We start from the raw sequence: 21,797 nt of genomic DNA, 5'->3' as shown, positions 1-21,797 counted from the left end.
AATTTCGTCTTCCCTCTTATGTGGCATTTGAGATCTATTTTGTTAATGAAAATGACATTACTCATCTCACATAGTGATGAGTTTTGAAGTGCCTTCTACTGATAAGCTTAAAGAGAAGAAAAAGGAAGTAACTGGTTTTTTTCTTTTTAATCAGATGCATATTCATTGTTTTGTTCTTTTTTTGCTTTTTCTCCACCCCACTCTTTCTCTCCTTCTCCATTTTTTTTCTGGTACTGTTATGTAAATAAAGATTTATAAAGTGTGAGCTTAATGGCACAAAACACTTGTTATTTAATTGGTAGAGATTTGGGAGAAAGCCCAGACTAATTAACACCAATTCCTACTCTGCTGCCAGTTTTTAATAGATCTTAGGACCAGGTCTTTTGGAACTAAAGTTATATTGAAGGCATGTTGAAAATAGAAAATAAAGTTGGATATGGCCACCTTGAGAAACCATCTGTTCCCAGTATAATGCTTGGTTTTTGTGAGAGATACATACGATATAAACAGTTTATTTCCCTTTTGAAGCATTATTAGTAACTACAGAAACTCACCTGGAACTCTCTCCGCTCATATCGATATACCTTTCATTTCAGTTCCCTTCCCTTTAAGTATGGAATATTAAAGTAATAATGGCTAATTTTGGAAGTCCATTTAACATTGTTTGTTAAAGCTAATAACGAATTCAATACTTAGAAAATATAAACTAGAAAAATGTGATGCACCAATACTTATTGGTGAGAAAACTACGACAAGACACACAAAGGGAGGGATATTGATAGTAGAGACAAGATGAGACTTACCTTACCGAAGTTCGAACACATTAAGCATGTTTTAACTACTTGTTCAAGCTCTGTTCTTCATAGGCAGTATCAGTAGAGAGGGATGCTTTGCAGACGAGGTCTGTCTGAGCAATGCATGACTGGCCTGCATGGCATCATCACCTTCTTCAGAGTATGCCCTGGATGTTATCGTTCTCTGTGACTTAACACCCCATTTCTCTACCTTCTCTGCTCTTTTGGGCCACGATTTGCCTAGCAATGATCTTATATTACTCTTGCTGTTGCAGCATACTGCTGGTCAGAAATCAAAAATTAAAATGATCACTGCCAATTTTTGACTGTTAACTCTTGAAACCTTCATAAACCTCCCTGCTTGTCCGTTGGAATGCACTGCTCTCAGAAGTGTCTGGGAAATGCAAGGTTGAACAGCCTGTCATTTCACACTGATGGAAATCCCCTGTTGTTAAGCTTCGCATAATAAGGAAACATAAATGTAGAATTAGTTAAGATATTTTTCCATACTTATTACGATTCAACTGCAATTCTTAACTCTGGATGTCTTCTATTATTTGAAACAGTGGCTACTGTTATTTGAAATTTTACTATATTATGGTAGACAAATTTCTAGTTTACCATACTATACACTATTTACTTTCAAATAAATATGAATTTCATTTATTTTTGTGTAATGGTATCCTTGTTTCTGAAATGAAAGCATCAAATTTGTTGAAGTATTTGGACAGGATGCCTAGGGAGTTCCTACCATTTTGGTATTAAAAGGACAAATTCAGTAAAAGCCTTTCAGAATGGCTTTTACAGGTTTGATCTTGCTCTAGAGAACTTGCATGATCTAGAAGACTTCCAGGCACAATGGAGAGTTGATTATTTTTATACATAAAGATTTCTCTTTAACTTCTTGAGTATGTATAGAGTCTGGTGAGTCTGCAAGGTAAAAAATGCACTTAATAGGCCTTAAATTTTATAACATAGAAATGATTGTTGTAGAAAACATTTTGATTGGTAGACAGATGTTTATTTTTTTTCCTGCACAAGCATTTTTCATGTTTTTATTTACTGAAAGACCCAAAGAGAGAACAACAACCAATTAGTGTATGAAACACAGTGGGCCATCCAGCAGCTGGTAGGGGAAAAAAAGAAGAGCAAATGTAAAATGTATTGTTTGTCATCAAGGTGCATGATGTGTGACTGGCCTTCTAATGGCTTTCAGGAATGTGCTTCACATAATTTGTAGCAACCTTTCTTATCAGTATGTGTTGCAATTAATTTAATCTTGTTTCTGTTATTTCCACAGTATTTTTCAATTCAGTGAACCTCATTACATTTGCAAGTGCATTAAATTAGAGTCTGGATAGAAGAAGAGAGATGATTATCAGTTAATTTAATTATGTTTCTACACTTGCCTATTTAATGATATGTCTGCCATTGTTGTTGCAAGCCCTTACTGCATTAGCACTATGCAGAACTTACTTCCAATTCCATGTCAAGTTTGTTAGCTGATAACTCCTGACGACTCATGGAGGCACATGTTCAATAGTTTGCGTCTCATCAGAAAGTGTTCTAAGTTGAATGGCTACAGCATGGAAGGGGTTTACTGTATTTGCTACAGCATTACTGTGTTTTCTGACCTTACAGATGTGGTAATGTTTTTACAGTTTTACATCATTAATTTAATTATGAAATAGAACTTTGCATTCTCATTTTGACTGAAGAAACAAGTAAGCATGTCATTGCATGTTTGTTTTGAATGCTTAAACAGTTTAGCCAAGGAATGGTCTGTCAAAGGAAGGAGGAGGAAACAAGAAGCAAAACCTTGCCACTACTCATTTCTTTATGTAAACTGTTCTCTTACGAATAAAATTATAAGGTCATTTAGGGAGGCAAAAAACTGAGTTCTAATAATTTGCTTATGCTCGTCATTGCTATTGCTTTAGACTGAAACAATGTTTTCTTCAGTTATTTTGTGAGTCTACACTCTTTTCCTGAAGTTTTTGTTCATATGTTGGATATTCCCGGATGTATGGTGTTTGCTCTGGGATTTTGTCTGGCATCTGGGAATCCTAAGGATAGCTACTGAGAGTCCCCAGGCAATTCTGTGTTATGTGTGCAGATATGTGCCATGTGTGTATCAGTTGTACAGCTCGTTATAGATGTTATAGGGTCTGTGATGGAGACTGCAGCATAAAAATCCAAATTTGACTGAACTTTGAGAAATGCTACTCTCCTTATTTTGGAAGTTAAAAATTACATTTATATTGGCTTTTTGTATGTGACAAGTCATTCTGTGAATGAGTACTGAGTGAGTACTTCGTGTGAATGCCTTGTGATAGAGGGATGATGGACTGCTGTGTTAGAATGTATAACAGTACATAAGAGGTTTTCAAGATAAACACCAGGCTTACCCCCACTATTAGTAATCAAAGCAAAACAACAGTGGGGAAAAAAAACAAGAATTAAGACATTGGTTCATTTTGAAGGACATATCAGGTTTTTTTTCCCCACTCACTTATGAATATAATGGCCACTTAATTTTTTTTGTCTGTACACATTTGTCTTTCAGTTCTTCAACATCAACTATATGTTATGCATTGAGGTAAGGGCCAAAACATGATGAAGTGCTTAATTAGAGGCTAAGGTAGCTGGAACAAACACTGTGGTGCCAAGAATTCTTTCAGGATGCAAAACCATTGCAGTTAGTGTTTTGTGCCTGAACTGACCAGTCCATTTAACAAGACAACCAGGTTTTTTTCGAAGATTAACTGTTGCTGTAGGTAAGATAGAAAACTACTATAATATGGGACTCCTGAGTATTGGTATCTTATGAATAAGTGATGTGGCTGGAAAACAGCCTAAGCTCTATCTGCATACAGATGCAGATTTATGGTGGACCTGCAAATAATTGCTGTATTTCTGATATGATAAGAATTGCCCGTGTTGTTTGTAAGTTGTTATTGTACTACTTCTCATACACTTAAAATTACATTGCTATTGAAAAAAAGTATGGCAGATTTAGTGTATATTCAAAACTGACAGCTGTGTGTATGCTCAGAGTGGGAGAATCTAACTGAGTAAGTTCAAGGAACTCAATTTACTTAATAAGCCCAGCCTTACGTTTCTAAAAATGTGAATTTAAGTCATTGTTTTATTGGGTGCCCCGGGGGATTATTGCCATTACTTACTGTTATTGTAGAAATTGCCATCTGAAAATTAGTTTGAATATTGCTCAGACTAGCAAGAGTTTAGCATTACTGCACTTGGTTTTAGTAACTTTTTAATGGCCTCTAACTGGCATGAGTTTGACAAATCCCAGACCATATGACACGCAGTCACTTCTGTTTACACCTATTGCACTGTTATTTTTCCGTTTTGTTTACTCTTACTGGAAAGTTATTTTGAGGTAAGAATAACTGATGCAGGCAGTGCTGCTTATCCTGCATAATGGAGGGATATGCCAATCACTTGGATCCACTGGAGTTTCTGAGAATTAAGGATATTAAAATATTTTCCTAGCTCGATTTGTTGTGAGGAAGAGCATCTTCTTGCTTGTCCTTAGAGCCATCTATCTGGGGTTTGAGGACTCACCTCATTTTGTTTTGAGTTGCGACTCCATGTTTTGTTTTTTTTTTTTACAATTTGATGCTTTTTATTCAGTATTATTTTTTCTGAATAAGAACTTCACTGTCCAGCTCCATTTGCAAGGAAGTGTTTTGAGTATCTGCCATTGCCCAGGGTCTCTGTGAGAGCCCCCTGAGCAGAGTTGCTGGAATGATTCCCCTAGGCTAAACCATAACAGTAGGCATCCTTATAGTGGCAAAATCATCCCTGACCTGCGGTCTCTAAGCAGTAAATCAAACCTTTGGTCCAAACACATACGTAAAGCAGGGGTTAATTAACTAGTTCTGGCTCTAATAAATAGCATCAGTTGCAGAGTCCTGTGATCAGGTGCTAAGGAAGAAGAACAGATTCTCTGTTACTATGAACAGCAACTTGGGGAACTAAATGGATTTAATAGATTAGTGTAATTTTGGTTTCTCTGTTTGATGTATTGGAGAATAAAATCTTCTGTTAAATGAGGATAAACCTACTTGGTTTATCAGCATACTACATTACAGTTCTTTTGCACTTCATACTTTTCTGTAATTTCTTTCACTTTTTTGTGGTGTTTTGAACTAATCAAGTCTTAGTAATTGACTATTACTTATTTAGTATGCTTGCTGTACAGTGAGTGATTTCTACTCTCCTACTTCTTTTCAGTTGACTTCTCTGATTGTTGCTCCATAATGATATTTTTGGAGGGAATGAAATTGAAAGATAAAATCCCTTAATATTCTGTGCTTGAAAAACACTGTGTTTGTCTTTTTGTCAGGTAGAACGCTTTCAAATCCCTCCTTGGTCTAAGCTGCTGTGCTTGACATCTCATTATTTGACTCAGCTGTTTCAGTTTCACCTTCACCCAGCTAATTAAGTAACTCATTGAATGTATTATTCAGTATTTGATTCCCCTATCTGAGTTGGTGAGAGATGGAACCTAAAATAAAATATCCCCTTGATGGGATTAGAGAGAGGATTGTTGCTCTGACATGGTGGACTAAAATGAGGATGAGCTGATGAAGTTGGCAATATATGAATCACATTCTGTCATTTTAGCAAGTGTTTGGCTGCTGGTGTAAGTACGGGGATTAGAGTTGCTTTAAACCGATCATTCCATAACTAACCAAGGAGTGACTTGTTAATTGTTTCAGGACATCTGCAGCGTGAAAGAGGTTCTTTAGCTTTATTTACAATTTTGTTTCCCTCTTCAGCTGTTGTCCTGTAGGGTATTATATCTTCATGTGTCACGTCTAGATATGGGCTTTAGCTATTTAGGGAACTTGGCTTTGTTCATCATTTTGGCTCTGTTAGCAACGTGCATTACTTTCCAGTGCTTTTGGCAAATTGTGAATAATTTATTTCTTTTTATTCTTGGATTCTAAACGTAAACAGAAGCAGTTTGCAAATGAGCAAAAGCCAGCGTTGAGCTATAGGTTGTCTAATTGCATTCCTATATGCTAACTTTGATTGCACTTGTAACTATTCTTTAAGATTAAAAGAGGAGTATTATTGCAATTAAATTCATATACATTACAGTTGAGAATATATTTTCGTATTTTAGTACTAGATTAATATTTTAGTATTTACAGTTTAATTCAGGTTTAATGTGAAGTCCTATCCACTTAAAACCTACATATTTTTATCACGCTGATTAAAGGAAATATTTATGATGCAGATTTGCATTCATTGTGTCACCAGGGAAATCTAACCCAAGAACATGATGCTTTCTTTTGCTGTTAAAGAATAACATTCTCCAGTGTATGGGTTGAGTAGGGTAAGGATCTGAGTCTTTTTGTGACTTTCCATGCAAGTTCTAAAATGAATTCGCTGACAGTTTCTCTCATCCGGGTGTCTCACTCTTCTCCTCCCAGCATTGGGTTATCTTTTCAGCTTTGGTCAGAAATTGCTTTATGTCTCTGAGAAGCCAATTCCAGCAATAATTCCCTCTCAAACAATTCAGTTCCAGAATGGTGTTTTGAGTGAAAACTGTTATCTTCCACCAAAAACTCCATAGAAGAGTCTGGCTCAGTTCTTATATAGAACATCTGATACTTTGTCTCTTGAAGAGTTCTTACAATATATGTATTCAAATAAAACGTTTCAATCACAGTTAAAAAAAACAATTGCTAGAAAACTGTTCTCTGAATGATGAATATTCTTCCTGCAGGAAAAAGAAGTGATACAGTTTTGTTATAAGTGTGGAGTACATTCTCAGCAGTTTCACGGCTAAAGAAAAAGCAAGCTCTATAATGAATGTTGCTTGTGTATTTCATTTTAAATAAAGTGATAGGTCTTAAAGCTAAATTCTGAAGCTTACATAATGTGCACATGTTTTAAACCTAGGGTAAAAAACAGTGAAGCTCAATGTCTTTGTTGAATACATATCTGATTATTTTTTTTAATTTAAAATGCTGAAGTAAGTGTACCTTTTATCTGTTTACCTTCATCTATTTTCTCTTGTAAGAGATACGCTCTCCTGGCTCTTGCTATGCCAAGGGAAAATAGTTGACCTTTAGTAAGAAGTGATAGCCTTGGAACAGATTTGACCTCTTTGCCTTGCTTTTGCAGTTAGAGTTTTGTTTGTCTTGAAGGTTATAGTTAGCTGCAAAGAAAAATAATTGGAATGGGACATCTTTAGATTGCAGTTCTGACAGGGTCCCTCTTTTAATACTCATCTTCTTGCTAATGAGAAGATGTGCAAATATTTTATTAAGCGACTAAAAGATTGGGAACGTTGTCCTTAATGAGATATGGAGTAGAAAAAATTAGACTGTCAGTTTTTCAGTTATTTGAAACGGTGGAAAAATTTAACTGTCTTATAATACTGATAAGAGTTCATAATATTTATAATAGTGTCAGCAAACTGAGCTTCTGTTCAGCTATTTATGTGTTTAAAATGTCTTTTAAAGCTTTGCTTTTTATTTGGTTTCCTGGAAATATGCTCAATCTTACTGGTAGCAAAGGTTTTTTCTATTTATTTGAATGAGAAAAATAATAGCTGTACAAATTTAACCAAGGTTTGGTTAATTAATTGCAAAAAGCTTAGCTAGGCTTCTGGGTGACTAAGTTAGAATTGGATTTAATCAGATATTTTAAAAAATATATTGTCTTAATGCTAATGATGTTTTATATTTCCACATTATGTAATGAATTGCTGAGCTGCGTTCTCTTTGTATGCAAAGATATTGTTGCTTTTAATTTGGATCAAATTAAATTAAGGAAATCTTGCCTTTATTTCACTTTGACATAATTTAAATAAGACAGATAAAAAGCCTAGACAATATATAATATAATCTAACAATATAATAAGATAAAAGGTACTAATTGCACTATGCAGGGAGATAAAACACCTTAAGGCTTACCAAATTGTTTTTGGCTTTGTTCTGAGCTGTGACCACTGATTTGAGCATTCTGCCATGACTGTACTTTGTGAAAATGCTTGTTTTTAACTTATTTCCAATAATCTAACAGCTAATTCTAGAACCCCAACATAAGCACTAAATATGCTATGCCCCAGCATTAGTACTAAATATGAAGTGATTATTTGTATTGAAGACTCCTAAATATCTGAGTTATATTTTGAGCACTTAACATCCTGCAGATGGTAGCCAGTCACACCAGGCACCCTCCCCAGTCTCTTTGCTAGGACTGATTTCTTTTTGTGGCTTCTGTGATACTTTTTATATCCAAGTAACTTCCAAGAGGTGTTTGTTTTGTTTTTGTTCCACACTACTGTGTCGATAGCTGGAAATTACGCCCAAGGTAACTCTACTAATCTAAGTCTTCGAGGCCATGTCCTCTTCTCCAATCTTGCAGACAAGTGGCAGGATGCACTCATGCCAGTGCCACATCACATCGTTAGCGCCTCTGAATGTACAGAGACCCCTTGTATGCAGCCTTGGCGTGCTGATTGCCTCGGCGAGTTTCACATCAACAAATCACTTCTCTCCAAGGGGTAGTTATAGAAGTATCTCAGCACTTAACCAAGGCCTCACCACAGTCTCCTGATTGCTGACATTTCCGTGGAGGATGTGAACATGGCATATTCTGAAGTAGATACAAAAAATGCTCCTTGAAACGCTGAAATATAAATCAGTCACAACTTCATGTTCTAAATACATGTAGTCAGTAATAAGTGTACAGCTTATATATCGTGTGATTGCTATAGGAGAGAAACATGGCTTAAGACTTCTGGTTATTGGGCTTTATTCATTTTTATTTTTAATTTGGGAATGAGGACTTGTTAGCTTTCCCTGCAAGCCTGAGTAACAGCTATTTTGTGGGCGTAAAGTAAAACCCAAGATTTTTTAGAAGAAGAAATAGTGTTTCTCAGAATGCTGTTTCTCAGAGAGCATGGACAAGCTAACAGTGGGAATCCATGTTGAGAACGGGTACAGAAATCCTGAATAAGAAAGTCTCTAAGAAAGCAGCTTTGGAGATGAGTAAGATTGCATTTGAAATGTCGGTTTTAGATGTTATATATGTTAGGGTAACTTTGACATACTTACTGGATTGTGCTTAAGAGACCCGGGATACTTTTCCAGTCAGATTTAGAGTGAAAAAGGTTTTTGATCTTTTCTGTTCACATGGCCTCCTGTGCAAAGGAACGAAGCTGCTGGTCAGGAGCTCTCTCTGTACTGTTCTGGTGGAGTTCTCTTGGCATCCCAGATTGTTTCAAAAGCAGCAGTCAGTTGCTGATAAAGTAGTAGCTGTGAGTGACAACTGAGAATAGCTATTTTTGTGTTTGAGGATGCCAGATGGGAGTGATATAGTGTGTGGTAAGCTGAAGCCTTCAAAGGACAGGCATGTTTGGGAAGCTGTGCTTGTTTATTTGTTTGTTTTGTTGCTGTTTGGTTTTAGTTTTACTTTTTCCAGAATTGCAGGTGTGAGGGCAGGACGGATGATGTGTGCTCTGCCTGTTTGCTTGTAGTCTTTTGGAGTCTTTGATAATTTTTCAGTGGCTAAATTGCTCTTATGAAGCTTTGTTTATATATGACATTCTAAACATTAGTGTTACCAGTACAAGCAGTATTTTGTTCAGTGCCTGTGATACTGAATCTCAGTGCTTGTACTGCATGCTGGGTCTGCTTTTCTGAAGGTTATTTCAAGCTCTTGAATATCAACCAGCTTTTGGCTTTACTCTGTATCATTACACCATGTCAAGAAGTGGATTTTTCCTGCCTAGTTTAGCGAACTAACTGTTAAAAATCACAAACTATCTGGTATGATTTAATAAATAATGTCATTTGATTATCACTGTGTGGTTTCGCAGATTGTATCTTTTTGCCTGGGTCCTTAATAATGGTTAGGGTCAGTAAGAGCAGTCTAAATGGTGATCGTTATCTGCAGTATTTTATTGTAAAATTGGCTGCCGTTTTAGATTTGTTGTTTGGTTACGTTAAAAACAATGCTGAAATCACACATTTAATTAGCTTCAGCAGTCAAAAATTCACACGAGCTGAAAAAGTAGTAGTTTGTAGTTGGTGGGAATTGAAAGCTACAGAAACCAGGGCAGAAAGCTGATAGCAAAGCTTAGATTATTTCACTTTGAAGTTCTTCATTATCAATTCCTTTAATTAAACGTCTCTTAAAATGCGTACCACTCATGGCAGTAAAGCACGGTGAGAATTCAAAAGGGAAACAACAGTATTTATTCCTTCTGTTAACGTTGGTCATCCTGACAACTTTCTGTTTTGTTGTAGTGGAAACATTATTTTCTCTGGGGCGTTTATTGTACTGCTTTAATGTGTCAATAAATTGTGCGAGAGATGCTTAAAGTGAATGGGTGCTTTTTGGGTAATCTTTGTATGTATGAAATGTCGCACATTTAAAGAGCAAAGGCTGTATAAAGCAACAACCAAAAAGCATGTCTCACTGTCTAATGTTGTACTCGTGCACCAGTGTTTTAAGGACTGTCAGCCATACTTCAGTAGAAGGTATCGTGGAATCATAGAATGGCCTGGGTTGAAAAGGACCACAAGGATCATTGGTACTGCCTTACTTTTGTTATGTTCAGCAATAAAAAAGACATGGCAGCATTTTTCTTTCTGTTTCAGAAGAGTTTATATAAGCATTTTGATCCAAAGGATGTTTAAGTGTTCTAATAGTCTTCCTGTGTTTAAAAATACAAGCATACCTATACCAAATAAAACCTCAGGAGCTTACTGCTGATCTTACTGTATTTATTTTTAAAATACCACTCTGTAATGGTAATGATGGGTTAAAACATATATATTTCAGAAAATGCTGCTCTTTATATCTGATGAAGGAACTTTAAGCATTGGATTTTTATTCTGGCAAAGAATCTGGAATGTTTGCTGTTCATGTTAATGCCTTGTGCTTTGTGTTTACGTGTTGTCATGCTTGGCTTTGATCACTTTAACAAAGTTAAATCTGCTCAGCAATATCATAGGATCTCTCCTTTCTCACTTGAATATAGTATAATATATATAAATAGTGATTCAATTTGATTTGGAACTATTATTAAAATTACAATTAATGCTGCAGCACTGAAATTTTCTAATGGCTTTGAAAACAAAGAAATGCAAGCTTAATGAGTGTGCATCTGTTATGAGAGATTGTTTGGAATTGATACCTTTGTATAAATAAAAGCAGAAGCTGCTTAATTGGCCGGGAACCAACTAAAGAAACGATTTATCTGATTCAGACTGAAAATCAGTTTTTGTTCATTTATGTGGGCAGTATGATTTGTTGAGAGAAGTTTTTGTCTATTTACCTTAAAACTGTGATTTTTTTCATCTATTTCATAATTGGCTGCAAAATACAACAATCATTAATGACAGCTACCCCCCAGTAAGATTCTTGTTTTGATAAGGAAAACAATAAATATTTCATGGACGGTTAGATTGCCTATCTGACATACTGTATGAAGTAGTGTTAGCTGAGGCACAGATTTTTAATTGATTTTTTTTTTCCCTTTGTAAAGAGTATTGGATTTTACAATTCAATGAGTACCTGATTTCTATTGTTCATGTGTGCTTTATTGCAGTTATTGCTAATGGTTATCTGAACAGCAGAATAGGAAGCATGTATCACTTCTCTGCCTGTTTTATGCTCCCATCCTTGTTTTAAATAACAGTAGGACAGATAGCAGTAGTTGCTAAAACTAAGGCTCCTTAGGGAGACTGCGGGTTTATTTTTCCTCCATGCTTCAGAATTCACCTTTGGTTTTTTAAAGGGAAAAAAAAAAAAAAACCTCTCAGAATATTAGGATCATAAATTCTAAATAGATTTTGCCAAAAAGTAATTCAAAAACTTTACCAGATCAAATAAAACTGTATTAAGCTTGTTTATAAAGGAAGAGGGAGGAATATATTTTTCTGCTATAATAGGATTTTCTCAGCTTCTTAGTTTAAGGGAAGTGCCTGCAGTTGCACTTACTTTGGGTTGAAAGTAATTCATCAAGGAGGCATTCTGAATTCGGGAACGATGCCATTTGTGCTCCATCAAAATTGGTTTTGATGCAAACAAATTGTTAGCACTCGAAGCTGCTGTACTGGCTCTGTTTCACTTTGTTTTAGATTGTGCAGCTTGGATACTATTCAGTATTCATGCTTAAGAATCTTGATTAAACTGGAAAAAGAAATTCATAAAAAGCTTTTAATATTAAAAAAAAAAAGTATTAGAAAATGCATTTTTAATTTAGAGTTCACTTGTGGGTGATCCAATTACTGCTGTTCTTCTTGTGTCTCATTCTTTTGGCCAGACAGAGTTGGCATATCAGAATATGCAGAATTCCTTTTAAATAACAATGCCTCTAGATTTGGGAAGAAAATGGTTTTAAAAAAAAATGTGAGCTCAGTGTTGCATTTGTCTCCTTTTGTAATTGAAGGAGAGCATTGAAATGTGACCAGCTATCAAGTAGCTGAAGGCAACCACTGGAAAGATGGAGGGTGCTCCTTACCACCGAGAGCCTTGTGTTGGTATTCTGACGTTTAGGAGAGACTTCTCCTGTAATCATTTGCAATGCTGGTGTAATTTGTCATGTCTGGTGGAAAAGAGGATCTGGTGACTTCCAATGAAGTCTGGATTAGCAAATTGAAAACAAACAAAAGGGTGTATTTTTTGCATGTAATTTGCATATATGAAGTGGTGAAATTTTAGTGGGATATCTTGGAGACCAGAAATATGAGGAGTTTCAAAAACAGAACGGATGAGTTCATAAGATAGAATTCTCATATTTTCTTATGTCCTGAAAGGAGTTCCTAGCTCCAAGTGTACCTCACCTACTTGTTTGTCAGTCTGATCACCACTCATCAGGCCTGATGGACGGAGTTCTGATGTAACTGCCGTGATGTGTGTGCATGTGTTGTGTGCACATGGCATAGTTCGTGTGGAAGACATTTTACTCTTGTTCTAAACTTTCCCTCTAGGCTGCCTTCTGATTGCCACAAATTACTTCTACAGTCTATCAAATTTGGCTTAATATAATAATCATTTTCTAAAGCTGCTTAGGTACTTGATTTATCAACTAATTTAATATCTGGTTTCCTAAAGGAGACAACATAAAGGAAAACAAACTTGTTTAGGCATATGGTGTACACGTTGTTAATATGAAAGCAGTCAACCAAATTAAGTTGCATTCTATGGAAGTTGCATCAGTGTTTCAGGTGTATATGGCCAATTGCCATCTCACCCCATGTGCAGTGTGTGCTTGCAGCACCACAACACCTTTACTGATAGCTCTGCGTTTGGAGTTTACAGGAATATATATTCAGTCCAGTGACTTAGAATGCAGTGGTATTTGTTAGTACAAGTAGGTGTCAAGTAGATCAACAGTGCTGTTGGGGATATTATTAGTTCAGTCAAGGCTAAATTTGCAATTTTGAAGATTGTTATGATGGCTTATCTAACTTTGCTTCTGAAATGGCACTTTTTTTCCCATTAGCTAAAAACAATTTCTAATTAGATTTTAAAAAGATTCTTTTGAAAATGACACATGAACTAGAAAATATGTATGTTTTCCATTTGTAATTGCAACTGAAAACCTTGCACCTGAAATCGGAGATGGACCCTGCCCTGATACAACTGTTTTGCTCTTTGAATTAAACATAGCTACTCTGAGAGCTGGAAACACTTAGATTTGACCTACCTGCCTAAATGGTGTTGTACATTGGATGTGCATTTTTTTTGGTGCTGTTCAAACTGTTAACTTTATCTAATGGAAATTTGCATTACCACCCTTTGAGATTAGATTCGCTAGCCCTGAAATTTCAGTCCTAACCAGATGTTTTTTTAGGTTGGAAGAGCAGTTCCCTGACCCTTCTGCCTGATTGATAATGTCTTAAAGTAATATATGTCTATTCTTAAAATGCAGTCTATTTTTATGTTGCTTTGTGCAGTTGTGATCTGACATAGATTTACACTCAGGTAACTTTTTTTTCCCACTGGACTAATGAGTTGAGACAAATGCTTCCTTTCTGTGCTCTGAAGGGGATTGATGTGTCTTTGTGTCTCTTAGTATTTGGTGTATTAAAGAAAAGGGCATATAAAGTCACAAAGGTGAGAGAATGAAGAGGAGAGGAGTGGCCAAGTCTCATACATGTCCAAAGCACCTGATCAGCAAGCAAATATTTACCTGCTCCCTCAAACAAATCTGTTAATGCAAAAAAAAAAAATATATATATATATATAAATGTATGTATATATATATATATATATATATATATATTTTCAAGCTTTATTTGTTTAAAATCAAAACACCCAGCTTTGATAGCTTTGAAAATTGTATTATCAGAACTCTGGAATCAGAAGAAAGGAGGTTGTTGACTTCGACAGCCGGCTGGTGGGTGGTGTGTGGCAGGGACACACGCAGGAGTCACTTCAACTGCATATGAACACAGCAGCATTTTTACAACCAGTAATTTTTTAATATAAAGCTTGTCAGTTCAATATAGCAGGAGTCTTGAAAGCTGCCTTCTTAAACTTTCTACTCGGAATGAGAAACAAAAAGAATGAGCTCCCCAAAGGCTTGGGGAACTTTACTTTAAATCCCATATGAGATGGATTTCTTTGTGGACTCCAGACTGAATCTAAGACATCAGGGAAGGATGAAGATGACCCGGTCTTCTCCTGGTTTCTGCTCTTACCTTGTTAGGCAGAGGCCTCTGTTGCTCCAGGAATGTTAGTGACTAGAGATTAAGCTATTGCTTTCTTTCACAGAGCTCTTTTCTTACACTTTTGACACTGCAGCATTTGAAACTCTAAAAATCCTGGAACTTAATTTGCTGAGATTTGTGCACGGGTCATTCAGTTGCTGGGCACAAACTTAGTGAAGGCTTGAATGTCACATTCTACTGTGTCACTTTCCGTCTCTTTTCTCCTCCAGTAACTAGTGGTGTGCTGTTAATTCTCTGCGATGGATAAAATAGGACTAACGTGAACTTCAAATGAATTATTCTGCTGGTAGCAGGAATAAGGATATATAATGGGTAGTGGAAAAAGGTGTGGAAAGTATTTTCCACAATTATTTGGGACTTTGATATATTCGAGCACTTAATAAAAAATACCCAGGAAAATAAATAGCCCAGAATTTTAAGGTGTGCTTTGTCAATTAAAGTGTTTATATTCTTTAGTTTAACGTTTGGGTTACCTGTATACGTGCTTTTGTTAGTGAAAGGATCTGCGTCCTCTTTGTAACCTTTTAAATCTGTTTAACTATTTAATTTCTATCTCTGCAGCATTTTAGTGACTTGGAAAATAGCGTTAGAAAGCAAAGGCTTAATTTGTTTTAACACTTGTTGGGATACGAAGGGTGCACGTAAAATAGCTGACCAACGTGCTCAGTGCTATGGATGTAGTTCTCATGGAGTTGAGCACCATTGTAAGAGGTTATTTGCTTCCACCTACTGACCATTCGTGATATTACAGACAAAAACAGCGCATCGCTTCTAACTCCTCGATTTCTCCTCTTTCGTTCTGATGCGGGCCAGGGAGTAGTGTGTGTGTGTGTGTGCAGGAATCGTTTGCTGTCTGCATGTCATTCCTTTCAAATGGAAAAGAAATGCATCTGAAGTTGAAGGAACTTGTAAAGTTTCTTAGCTTGTGTCATTTATTGGTCTTTTGGTCTTTCGTTGTCTGTGTTTTGTTTTGGATATTGTGTATTATGCTGGTAAGGAAGCAGTGGAAAGTGATCGGGATAGCAGGGAGATAGCAAACTAAAAAGTATGATACCAATCATAACCGTTCCCAGCTATTATTTGCCTTAGTATGACTGGCGGCTACTTGAGGGCATTCAGCTTTTTGCTATTCACAAAGTAAAATTACACATTTTACATGTGTGAAAATAATTGTGTGATTGCCAAACAGAGTCATGCCATCACAAATGATCATTTGTACTGTCTAGAGCTTTCCTTTGACTTCTCTTCAGTAACACTTGTGTTACGCTAGCACAGGTTGAAGGTGCTAGATGTGATTCCCAATGGCCTAACAGAGTAAAGTTTAGTTTCTGTGGAACAACATCAAAAAAGTGAAATAGAGGTGAAGGAAGGGAGCCTTTTAAGGAATGAAATAAATGTCGCTTCTGATGTGTTTTGTTTTATAGCCTTCCATTAGATCTTGCTGTCAACTTAAACAAATCATTAGTTATCTGCAAACTATCCTTTATTGCTCCTGATATGCTGCATAAAACCTTGGTTTGTTTCCTTGCTGCTACTCAAAGTAACAGACAAGATAAGCAAATTTCCTTTTGTTGCACCAAATCAGTGCTCAGTAACAGAGCTCTTAGTGTTTATAATATTATAATTTAACTGGCAGTTATGCAATGATACCTAGTAAAGTGAGAAGAACTTTGAGTACTACTTCCCACAAGTGCTACCTGAATCCTGACTCCTCAAAAATTCTTTTTGAATATAAAGAGTATTTGATACTGATTTGTAAGCGACGTGTAAAACCAACTAGAATAACAGAGATTGTTTTTTTGGAAATGTTCTGTTTGAGAAGTGACAGAGAGTTGGATATGCCTCATGAAAACGTCTTCAGTATATCTTGCCGAGAATGAAAATAGTTTTTCAAGAAACCTTGATCCATTTGATTTCATTGAATGATTTTCCTTTTTAATCTTTTATCAATATATGGCTTAGGTAAGAAGTCTTTGATATTGAAATAGCGTCAGTAGATTCAAGATGAATAGACATGGTGCTGAAGAAACCCAGCCTCTTTATTTAATTTGTTTCCATTTTTAATGGAAGCTCCTATTAGCTGTCAGCCTTAAGTCTGTAGTTTGAGATTTATGTATCAAGTAACTTTAGCCAATAATTCAAAATTTGATGAGAATAGTTCTAGCTTCAGTAAGAGGCTGGGGAAGGACCTTGTTTTAACAAAAGAAACAAAATGGGCCTCATCAACAGGAGTCTCTAAATTAGCAGTATGTAAGAAAAACTAGCTTCAGGGTGTGCCATCATGGAAAAAATGAAGTTGAAAACACTGAAAAAATATAATAGGTCACTAACCTTGTCTACAGTGTAATGGCTTGGAATATATTCAGTTTATTCCATTTTTTCAGGAGTAACTTGTACAAAGGAATAAGATGGAGACATAAGTACCTTTCAGGCAATCATTTGTCATATCAATTTGCTCTGTATATTTCCACAGATAAAAAGGACGTATTCTCTAACAGGTTATGTGCTCCCTACTGTTCAAAGCCCTGGCAGTTCAGTGAGAGTCAAAACACCTAAGGAATAAGAGGATTGTGTTTTGGATGTCATTAGATTTAAGGTCGCTTGATTCCTGAAGTAAACATAAGTTCAAAATGTTTGTATATACATAAATATAAACACATCTATATGTTTATATAAAATAGATGCTTGAGTATTCTTGCATATTGCAGTCAGATTCAGACACAAGTGTCTTCAACACATCCAGTAGTCCATGATTATAAACATGGACCTACACATTGTAGACTTCAGAGTCCTTGTCAGCACTTCTGGCACTTCTGTTAGCACATGGAAGATAGAGCATTTCCTCTTGAGCTGATAGTTATCTTACCTTTTAACTTATTCTTTTTCTTTCCTTCACCATCAGTATTAAAAAAAAGAAAGAGTAAATGACTGTTTCATCAAGATACATGTTGAAAAAGCAAGCTTATACTATAAGGAAGACATTTTAATTTTGTCTTGTGCTCTGGCTGTGGTATATAGAAGTCACTTTGTTTTTTTATCAGGCGTCAGTCCTACCTTTACATTTACAACATGTATGCTTCTAACGAACTAACGAAGTTTAATAAATTTTCTAAATGCCATAGTACTGAATATCTTATCTTTTAAGGTACTATTAATAATAAATGTATAGTAAAACATAATAGGTTGAGAAACCTTCTCATCAAACTTCGATGCCTTTTCTTGAATCCTGAGTTCTTCTCACCCTTGTCAGTATGCTTTGTGACATTGTCTTCTCTGTTTGTCTTTTCAGGATACTAAAGCAGAGTGCAATTCCTCTGTAGAAACTGAGGACAGAAAAGTAAGTGGCTTGTCTTAATGTCATTTATTCGGGCAGCTCCAGTAAGTTACTCTTTCATTGTATTTTTTCTTCTTAATTTAACCATGTTAAATTATGTTTTTTTATGTGTATGTGTTAAAGTTTCCTGATAGCATTGCTAATGTAGTTGTATTATTACTTCAGTAGGTACGAAACTACCTTACTCGATTGAGGGAACTTGTTAGAAGATTTCTCTTCCTTATTTAGAAGAGAATTAAAAACACTTAAAAGCAGGAGATGCAGAAAGCTGTCTTCTAGCAGCTCTCAAGTTGCGTTTTGAAACAGTGGGTTTTTGTGATTAATTTAGCGTTAGTTTAACTGTGCCATAATGTGTGATATTGAAGTTCTGTGGTTCAACTTTCCAAAGTTGTTTTTGTTATTTTTGGACTTCTTTAGGCTACTGCATCTTTCCATGAATATTCAGCAGCTCCTCTTTTTCTTAATAACAACCAAGTTAGTTTTGCTGGAAATGAAAAAGTTTATAAACCAACATAATCCCATATGCACTTGAGTTATCAAGTTCAGATTGTATTAAGTACTGTTATACAGGTCTAGTATAATATGTTGTTGAAGTTACTGCAGGAGAGGACAATTCATTTTTGTTATGTGATGAAGGTTCTACAGAATTTCGATGATTTACAACGTTTTCAGGAACAAAGGAAATTATTTTGAGTTGCACAAAAACATAGTAAGAATTCAATTAAGATACTGAAATGTGAGTGTAATTAGCTTGCAAACGCAAGAACTTGTATGAAGAGTTGTCTAGTTGTCCTCATTTCCTTAATTTGTTGGAGTTTTTTTTAAAGAACATAGATGTTATAATTAGCTATTGTTGCATGGCATTTCATGCTTGGTCTCAGAACTGGAGCTTCTGCTGAGCTGAAATTGAAGCTTTACTTTTCAGTCCAGGGGTATGGATTACTAATGACCTATTCTGAGATAATCAAATAAAAACATATCAATTTTATGAAATAACAACGTGGTTTTTTTTACTGCTTGTTGCATTGCATGTGTTTATTGATACTGTAAATTAGGGACTTAGTGTAATTTGTAGAACCTGTAACATTGTAAATAAATATTTTTATGTTGAAATCAAGACAAACTACTGCAATTAAGACATGCATAATTAGCATTTCATAATTTGCACTTCCTTAATGAAATATATTACTAATGAACTATATCATTAGTGATTAATGAAAAATGTTCCAAGCTAACAACAAAATGTCTGCAAGGTGCCTTCCTTTTCTTACAAACTTTCTTCCTGATGCTTCTTAATCTCTACTTTATGAAGTGGAAATTTATGAAGCCATTAATGAAGTTTTGCCTGAAGATGAACTTAAATTTTGTAAAAGTAGTTATTATTTTGAAATCTATTATTCTGCAAATGTGAAAGTATGACCTAATTTCCTTAACCACGTTATCTCTATGTTCTGTGTTGCTCTTAATTGTTACTTCTCCTGAACGTTTTATGTAAGATTCCACCATTTTTTTTTTCCTAAGGATAGAAGTCTTAAGTTTTAAAATAACAGCTGACAAGTAGCCAGTAGTGTGTAGTAATTGACCGGTATTATTAGGCATTGCTAAGCTGTGTCTGCCACAACCAGATGTAGAACCTCTCTATGGATGACTCATTTCCCACCTAACCAGTCCTCTTTTCTGTTGCACACCCAGCCCTTTTTTACTTTGTTTTCATACCTTCTTTCTGAGCAACCAATATTTGATATTTCGTGAGTCGTGTGATTATGCAAATATCTAAGCCTTGCTGTTATTAAAACTACATGTAGAAACACAATCATTAAATTTTCACAGGAAAGAAGCCTCTTATAGCCATGTGAATTGTGACTTGGTGAAAACAGTGATTTCTGAAGCTGGTTTCATGTTTTTGGAATTTGAGTCAATTTTAAAGCCTGTGGTGTTTTTCAGCGTGAGATCTCAATCTTCAAAGGGTAACCAAGTGATGTTTGTTAGTTTGTTTTACCCATGTATTCCAATAAGTGTGTGTTGGGAGCAAAACCAATGATTGTTTGAAGGAATTCATGAAAGTATTGTCCCTTTTGCTGGAAGGGAGGGCCATGTAGATTCCTTTGTGATCTTCTCTTCCTTATGATACAAACAAGCTCTTGTCTCAGCATCACTTTAAGATTGCTAGCATGTAAAGCAGTATTTTTCAGTTGCTCTTATATCAGTTTAATCAGTTTTCAATAGCTGAAATACTTGCCCCAAATATATTTTCCCACTTTTTTTTTTATTCCAAGTTCTTGTATTTATTTGGTCTTAAAACATGTGGGAGAGAATTGCTGTATGGAATTTGCATTGAACAGAAGTCTTCAGAAGTACAGGAGAAAAAAAAAGAAAAATCCCTGGAAGCAATATTTCTCCCTGTTTTATTCTGTCTTTAAGTTCTGAACAGAACATGAGGGAATACTTTGTTTTGCTTTGCAATTGTTGCCTTGTCATCGAAGAAATTCCAATGCTGTGAAACCAACGTTCTGGTATGGGGGTTATCTTCCTCATGCTGTCCCACCCTCCCTTTTTCTTTATTCTGAGATGGGGAACTGTTTGAGCCACTGAAATCTGACTGGAAAGTTAATTTACAATGGCTGTTCTGTGCTGGGTAATTCTGCTGCATCTGGATTTCACGGTGCTTGGGATGTTTTGTTCTTCCTATTTGGTTTCTTCATTTTTGTTTGATTTCAGCGTACTCTTTTTAGTAATAGACTCACATTTGCTGTAATGTGCAGTGACATTCTCTTCAGCATAGCTTGCAGGAAAGTAAATGCTGACCATTAACTAGCAGCTACGTTATGAGCTTGGTAACTGAAGGTCACTCAGGATATCTTGCTTCATTTTCTTTTCTTGAAGTAGCTCATGGAGGGAACATTTTTGAGATGCATCTTGACTTAAAAATTTACCACATTTGAGCTCAGAGTGCAGAGGCTTTATGAGAGCAATAGACTTAATGGGTGTGCATTAGGTCAATAACATGATAGGTCAGTAAGTTAGAAAATTTCCCTGTAGCGACATAATGTTTCATCGCTCTCCATTACCTTCTGTGGGATATGGCATAGGCAGCAATGCCTTTCCTTATGTCTTCTGAAGAAAAAAATGTATCATTTTTGTTTTTAGTACCATCTGTCAGAGGATTTTCAGGCACTTCACAAACAAATTAAAAACACTTTTAAGGAAAGTACTTACATTTATATTGCTCAAGTTAAATATGCGGAAATAGAATTATGAAGGAAAGCCAGAGGGAAGGCTGCAGAGTTAGTCCAAGGAAAAACAGGAAGGCAAAGAACGTTGGTTTACAACTATACTGTACTCAGCTCATCCTATAGCTTCTTGTAATCTTTTATTTATTCAATTTAATGATAATTTCCAAATATTTTTCCATAAAAGTTTAAGGGAAAACTTTGTCTTAGTAGTAGGAAAAGAATTACTTTAACATTTTTCTTTAAGTTACTTACTGTGAGTGGAAATTAATAAGGGTATCAAATAAGAAAGAGCTTATGAGTCAGTCTGTCCATGATGCTTCTTAACTGCAGACACCTAAGATATCGCTATAATTGTATGCTGTTTCCTTTTGTTGTGAACCCTTCTTCTGCTGTTTAGGACCTTCCTATCAGTGAATATCAAATATCTTTTTTTTTTTTTAACCTCTTTGAGGGCATTATGCAGCTTATATAATTTTGGAATGTTTGGGGTGAATTTTTTCCTCATGTTAAAAGGAATTTTTTGTTGAGTAAAGATCGCAGACTCCAATCTATTGTACCAAGGTATTCTATACAAGTATCTTTATTGTGTTAGGTGATTGTGTTCTGTGAATTGTGTTTGGGTATAGATTCAGTGGAATCTTAAGGAACGCTAATGGACCTCCTGGTGTTTGCCTGAGTGAACAAATAATTCCTATTTCTT

The 21,797-nt window shown here is 35.6% G+C and overlaps 1 protein-coding gene across 17 annotated transcripts in view; it reads left to right on the top strand.

The window, feature by feature from the left end:
- The window catches only part of RBFOX1 (RNA binding fox-1 homolog 1), a 748,795-nt gene that overhangs the window by 217,497 nt on the left and 509,501 nt on the right, over nucleotides 1-21,797 (top strand). For all 17 annotated transcript variants that reach the window (XM_015294588.4, XM_414942.8, XM_046900794.1 and 14 more), the window contains one exon: nucleotides 17,820-17,867. In XM_015294588.4, the coding sequence (XP_015150074.1) occupies nucleotides 17,820-17,867 (48 nt within the window). The remainder of the gene's footprint in view (nucleotides 1-17,819; nucleotides 17,868-21,797) is intronic.

This window comes from Gallus gallus, chromosome 14 (genome assembly GCF_016699485.2).
Source record: "Gallus gallus isolate bGalGal1 chromosome 14, bGalGal1.mat.broiler.GRCg7b, whole genome shotgun sequence".
Classification (NCBI taxonomy): Eukaryota; Metazoa; Chordata; class Aves; order Galliformes; family Phasianidae; genus Gallus; species Gallus gallus.
Note: the sequence above shows the minus strand (reverse complement) of the source record. Positions and strands in the feature narration are given on the sequence as shown.